This window comes from Plasmopara halstedii, assembly GCF_900000015.1.
Source record: "Plasmopara halstedii genome assembly, contig: Scaffold_322, whole genome shotgun sequence".
Lineage (NCBI taxonomy): Eukaryota > Oomycota > Peronosporomycetes > Peronosporales > Peronosporaceae > Plasmopara > Plasmopara halstedii.
This window is the reverse complement of record NW_020187243.1, coordinates 1663872-1670218: the sequence shown is the minus strand read 5'-3', so window position 1 is coordinate 1670218 and position 6347 is coordinate 1663872. Positions and strand designations below refer to the sequence as shown.

The following is a 6347-nucleotide window of genomic DNA, read 5'->3' as shown; positions in this document are numbered from 1 at the left end:
AAAAGTTGGGATATTTTTTTATATATGGCAAAAGTTGGGCATTTTTTTTATTCTCCCTTATTTATATGATAGATTTGAACAGTGATCATGTTTTTTGCAACACAGTATAGTACTACTATGTTTTTATATAAAATTTAAAAAAATGAAGTGGCACGAAGAGTAAAGCAAGCAAGACAATAAAAATATTAATAAATGATTAAAGTGTTACAAAGCATTATTGAATTTGTTGATTATGGAGCTGAAGGCCGAAAACTTAAGACTAAACAAGGCTCTGCAAGATCTCCAACAGCGCTATGATCATTTGGATGCGTCGACTACGAAGCAAATTCAGAATTTAATCGACGAGAACGAAATGCTGGCGGAGGCCAATCGATTATTACTTGAAAAACAGGCGCAGAATTCCCCGAAATCATCTGAAGACGCATTCGATTTCTGTCAAGTGCCAGACGAGCTACTGCTGCCCGGTCCAGCGCTGAAAATACATCCATTGATTGCACTTGAGAATATACATTCGTTTGGAAATCTACTGAGTGTCAGTACACATGCATCAAGGCCTGAGATTGTCATCACGGGTGGAGCAGACAAGTCTATCTGTGTGCACGACTGGAAAACGGGTCAGAGACTTTGCATGGTGGAAACTAGCGCCCCAGTGCTGGCCCTAGCTTTTAATCCGAAGCCAGAGTTAGCTGATTACTTTGTGGCTGCAGGAATGGATGCAAAGCACGCAGTGTATAAACTCGAACAGCACGAAGAACAGTGGATTGTACGGTTGGTATGCGAGTTTCATGATCATAATCGACAAGGCGCATTTAAACTTGCCTGGAGTGCTAGTGGATTACTTTTTGGTACTGGCTCAAGTGATAAATCGCTGAATATCTATCAGTGCTCGCAACTAGGGGGTCCAGGAGAGTATGTAGAGAAAATCAAGTCATTTTACTTTAATGGAACCGTAGAGGCCATGGTGTTCGCTCCGACGATCGGATTAGAAAGCAATGTTGCAGATGTCCACGAGCTACTAGTGGTCGCTGTGAGGGATGACTGTTACGTGCATTATATCGACTGTTCTACTTTTGAAAAAGAGAGGTGAGACTGAGATAGCTCAATTAGACATTACTGCTGCGTTCTGACAATCAATTTTGTTTAGAGTAAACATGAATCCAGACGGCATTGAGCACGTCTCGTATACGATCATGGACCTCAATCTGTCGCCGAGTGGCAAATTTCTTTTAGCAGCCACGGATTCCAATCGCAATTTTATCTTCACTGTAAGCAACAAAATTGCATCTCCAGCAAAATTTGCTGTGAGCTCACTTTTTTTTATTGCCTTGTGTAGATCAAGCAGAATGTGATTCTGAGAAATTTTTACGGACACAAGGCTGGGCCTTATAGCCAGCCTCGCGCTGTCTGGCATCCATCGGAAAAGTACATTATTTCTAATACTGAAGATAACGGCAGCATCTATGTGTGGTCTATTGCGTCTGAACAAGTTGTGGAGACACTGGATGCCCATGAGGCGTTGGTGCGAGACCTAACATGTCCAGCACCTGGCTCTCCTGCAACATCGGCGATGCTCGTAACAGTGTCGTATGACAAGCGCTTGAAAGTTTGGGATATGTGTCACGCAGAGTCTAGTATCAAGATACTGTAAATCAATGTTCCTTAAAAATTGGTGCGTCTTACGACTTGCTTAAACGAATAAGTAAATCTTTTAAATCTCTGATTTCTTGCAACGTGGCATTTGTCGTGGCTTCCCAACGGTCTATCTTCTCACAGATTGAGCTTATCATGCTATCTTTTCCTTGTAGCACTTGTTTAGACGAGTCTATGTTCACACTTTGCTCAATAGAAGAATGAGTTTGCGGTCGGGATGCCGTGCCTGTAACCTCTCTTCTTCGATTGCTGGCAAGACTGCCTGTCAATGGACGTCCACCCCCACTTCCTGCATCTATCGGCTTGATTGTACCTGCGCTGCTAGCTAAGCTTCCACCTTCGATTTGACCCCGTGAAGAATTGTCTGCCTTCGCTGTACGCACGCGGCCGTAATCCACCTCAGATTCTTGTGGGAAAAGACAAAGAAGATCGACGGTTAAAAGAAAAACGTGCAATTTTTTTCTGAAGACAATCCTACCTTTTTTATTTCTCGGAGCTGCGCCGTCCCCAGCTTTTTTAGAAATATTGTCAGCTCGACAACTTTTATTGTGGATAGCAAGTCTACCCTCGGCAAAAGTTCGCCCACAAAATTCACACGTTTCCATGCCGTGAACATTGTACGCTTCCTGTGCAGCTTGGTTGGCTGCTTCAATTTCTTGTCGAGTCATTCCTTTGCTATTGTCTGAACCTCCCTGCCCGAGATTTGGTGGAGTCTTTGGAATCGGTCGGCGCTCGTTTTTTGGTTTTTGCTCTTCCTGATATCACACATCCGTGTCGAATGCATGTGCAAGATCTTAGGATTGCATGTAAAATTTTGTTTATACCTGCTGAATCCACAACTTCTTGCACTGTTTGAGATGGATTTCAAAAGACGATAACCCATACTGTCGCCCACATACATGGCACAAACGTGTGACTGGCCCTGGCTTTAAATCTGACCATCAAAAAAGGATAATTACAAGACCAGTATGCTAGCGTAAAGCTGAAAGACAGACCCATTTAGTATTGTTGCGAATGACAATAAAACAAACTGGTGAGCATAATGTTGTGACGTCGGTTAACAATGGTTTTCCGTTTTGCAACTTAATTTTATCAGTCGCAGACGGTTGCAAGCATTCTAAGATCTTCTATTTGCTTTCTCTCTGAATTTACTAAATGAGTGGGTAGTTCCAAACATCATCGTCGTCATTCGACAATTTTGACCGTTTTTCGAGTTGTTTGTGGCGACGACCAACCTCAAAGCACCACAAAAGTCGTTTCAGTGAAGCGTATTTTTCGATTGCTGCATAATGACGCAAGGTTGCAAGACCAGCTGCCTCCTTTTCGTCGGAAAATCGTACCGCCTTTTCCATAATACCTTCATCGTGCAATAGTCGAAGCTCGCTTTCATTAAATTTTTCCAATTTGTCAACAAAGTTTGATCGTTGGGTCTCGGTAAGTACTGGAAACCCTACAAAACCTTTTGGATCCTAAGAAATAGGTACGATAACTGAATACAATATACACCAGGTATTCGTGAGAATGAATAACAGAGCTTACTATCTGCACGGTACTGAGCAGCGCATTGACAGCAAGATATTCCTTGACCTCGCTCAAAAATCTCTTATACTTTGATACAGGATTCATGCAAATCTCGACAATCGTGTAGTTGATGGATATGCTTTTCACCAGGCTTAAATATCCCCTCGACCGCACATCTGGATTATCCGTGACACTACGGAAATGTTAGTCTAAAAGCATTTTTCAGCAGATAAAGCATACATACTCGAGAGTTCGAAGTGTTCGATTAAATTTCTGTAGTGTCATAGCAAGTTCATTCAGGCCGTCACATCCAATCTTGCAATCTGACAAACTAAAAGAAGTAGGGGCATTTGTGAGTTCCAAGTTAAACTCAAGCTTCACGATGACACTGCTTCATAGCCTCACTTGAGTGATAACAGAGCGGTATTTTTTCTCAAAGCAGCAGCTATTGCGATCACCCCAGCATCTCCCAAAGGATTTTGAGCGAGTGTCAAAGACTCAATCGTGCAGTTTACTTTGAGCATTTCAGTTATAAATGTGGCGCTGTGATAATCCAGCTCATTGCCAACCAAGCTACGCACCCAAACATTTAGCACATCAGCATTAACGAGCATCAAGCTGCGGACCTGATTTCACGAAGTGTTCGAATTCGCCAAAGGACATTGCACAAGGATTCAACTCCAGCCACTTCGGTGCTGTTAAGTGTCAGTTGGTTCCAGCCAAGATCCAACTTTTTCAGCGCCGGATAGTCTTCGATGGCGTTAGCAAAAGCCACAAGTCCGTCCGACCTCAGATTCGTATGATGAAGACTACACAGAGGAGATAAAGCAGTAGTGAGTGCACGCAGATGAAATTCAAGTTTTTGGAACCGACTTAAGTTCTTGAAGTTGACACTTTTTTAGGCACTCGAACATAAATGTGATACCATGAAAATTGTTCGCCTTTGGTCCAGTCAGAGGATTTTCTGACAAATCCAGGAGTAGAAGGTGTTTGCACTCACGTTCCAAAATGATGCCGATGGCTGCAACGTCTACATGATTATAGTTTTGTCCAGAAATAATGACATTTCCACTAGTAGCAGCCTGAAATTGAATACTTTCAATCGAGATCGGATTGGTTGAGAATTGAAGAGTTCGGATGGCAGAGTTTGTGGACCGTGCAATACAAATCGCGGTTGATACTTCAGATAATGTCCTTGAAAAAGTCAGCGCCTCGACTTTGCACGTTTTGGACCGTAAGAATGCCGCTAGGAGATCAATAAATTTGTCGGGAATTAAAAATCCGGATAAATCGAGCGCATTGTTGTTGCCATTGACGAATTCTCGCACTCGCTGAACAATAAGTTCCCCTTGAGAGCTCGAAAACTTTCCATTTCGATGCATTACTCTTACTTCTGAAAGAAATCGCTGATACTCGTCCAAAATCAAGCGTCGAGTCATCCCTTTCAAGCGCTAAGCTATTTCTACAGGTAGAAGTTATAGACAAAATCCCTGCAGCAAATAAAACACAGCTCGGCTTTTCAATTTGCACCTTGTCATCACAAAAAGAAATTCTATAATCCATGCCTATATTTATAGTACAATGTATCCCATAAATTTTTTTCAAGCGCTTAGATGTGACGGAAGCTGCAACTAACTGAACACTGATATCAATTGATTTATATCAGCGAAACATTTGAATCAGCGGGGACAAAAAAAAACGATAACCGACTTGAAACGCAGCTGATGTCTTTCCGAAAAAATTAAGAGCAAGCACAGCAAGTACACACATGACGTAAATTGTAGCGGATTGCTATTCAGCAACTTGCTTGAGGAAGCATAAGGAATTACATTAATTCCCAGTGAACACCCTTGCCTTGTGGGCTTTGTACCTAGGCTCAGGTAGATTAGAGCCGTAATTCAATTTTGCACACTTCGAATAGCATGCTACGCTTTACATGTATCAAGAAACAATGCTTTAGAAACTAATGCTCAAGATATACATTTTACTATTTCTCATATTTTTTTCTAAAAGTGTCTCCTTTTTGTGGTGAGAACGATAAATTCTCATAGATACCGATATTCTGGTATTTGTGATTATCTGTAATCACAGATATTAAGAGCGACGTCTCACACTCAAGTGATTGGCTACATCACATCACATAGCGCGCATCTTCAAACTCGGGTGCACCCTGTCAACCCCGCAATACCCCAAGAGCTAAATATATCCAACCGCAAATGGCGTAATTTTTCCTCCGGTCGACTACATATTTCTAACGACTTTAAATAACCGTGACATTTTCAGAAAAGTATGCGCAGTGCATTTGAGTCCAGAGGTCTTCAATGAATTCATCATGTCAAGAGTTCAGTATGATTTAGCTGGAGGACCTTCGTGTGGAACGCGCTACGCTACATCGACTTTCGGTGTCTGGTCTCAGACCAAGGCTTACGTCAAAAGGTGCTATGGCGGCTGCAAGCGACGCTGATCACAGCACACCGCCTCTCAAGCCTGTCTGGAGCTCCAAAGTTGGTGAGCAACAACTAGGAGCATCCGGTACAGAAGATGCTCAGGGAACCCCACATTCTTCGGACATTGGGTTCATCTAATTGGAAAAATCGATCTCCTACCTCCTCCAATTGGTCTTACACCATTGACCAGCAAAGCCAAGTTAGACTCTGCTGTCTTAGGGGGCAACACATCACCCCCAACCAAAATTGCTAGATCTGACTTCAAATTTATGGCCCCGGCAGCCATATCACAAAGTTTATTGAGCAATAATGAAAAAACTAGCCCCAAGTACAATTGCCAGTAACGTGCTTACTTTCTGTGGTTATCACTGCCACACATCCAACCCAAGCACAGTACCTTCGTTAAAACAGCGACTAGAAGCGCGCAGCTATGCAACCAGGGCGCTCGCCATCTCCTTTTTCCCGCGAATGTCGTTGGCGACATTGATCGATGTGGAGAATTCGAGGATGAGGACAATGAGCTAAAGTCATTGCTAAGAGGTCACTAACGACCTCATTGAGCAGAAAGTCACTGTTCAGACTGCTTGTCATCAGGCATCACTACCTGGAGTTGCCTAGTCTTCACCAATGCTAGGTGCAATCCCCCACGCAGGAAAAAGCTCCTCCCTGGGTATACTCGTCCGGTAAAGGTTATGTAGCCCATACTTTTTTTAGTACCTCCGTGCGCGT

At 42.9% G+C, this 6347-nt stretch overlaps 3 protein-coding genes across 3 annotated transcripts; 2 read left to right on the top strand and 1 right to left on the bottom strand.

Annotated features, from left to right (window-relative positions):
* Nucleotides 1–232: 232 nt before the first annotated feature.
* On the top strand, nt 233–1648 carry PHALS_08475 (WD40 repeat-containing protein; the record flags this gene model as incomplete). Its single annotated transcript, XM_024723829.1, has 3 exons — nt 233–1083; nt 1145–1265; nt 1334–1648. The coding sequence occupies 3 exons, from the start codon at nt 233–235 to the stop codon at nt 1646–1648; spliced, it is 1287 nt and encodes a 428-aa protein (XP_024574766.1).
* Nucleotides 1649–1676: 28 nt separating this feature from the next.
* Nucleotides 1677–4709, bottom strand: PHALS_08474 (Zinc finger C2HC domain-containing protein; the record flags this gene model as incomplete). Its single annotated transcript, XM_024723828.1, has 12 exons — nt 1677–2056; nt 2129–2405; nt 2475–2534; nt 2826–3119; nt 3190–3364; nt 3416–3502; nt 3577–3744; nt 3798–3980; nt 4045–4417; nt 4488–4502; nt 4563–4633; nt 4702–4709. 12 exons carry the CDS (start codon nt 4707–4709, stop codon nt 1677–1679), a joined length of 2091 nt encoding a protein of 696 aa, XP_024574765.1.
* Nucleotides 4710–5612: 903 nt separating this feature from the next.
* PHALS_08473 (uncharacterized protein) lies at nt 5613–5962 on the top strand (the record flags this gene model as incomplete). Its single annotated transcript, XM_024723827.1, has 2 exons — nt 5613–5746; nt 5809–5962. The coding sequence occupies 2 exons, from the start codon at nt 5613–5615 to the stop codon at nt 5960–5962; spliced, it is 288 nt and encodes a 95-aa protein (XP_024574764.1).
* Nucleotides 5963–6347: the final 385 nt, after the last annotated feature.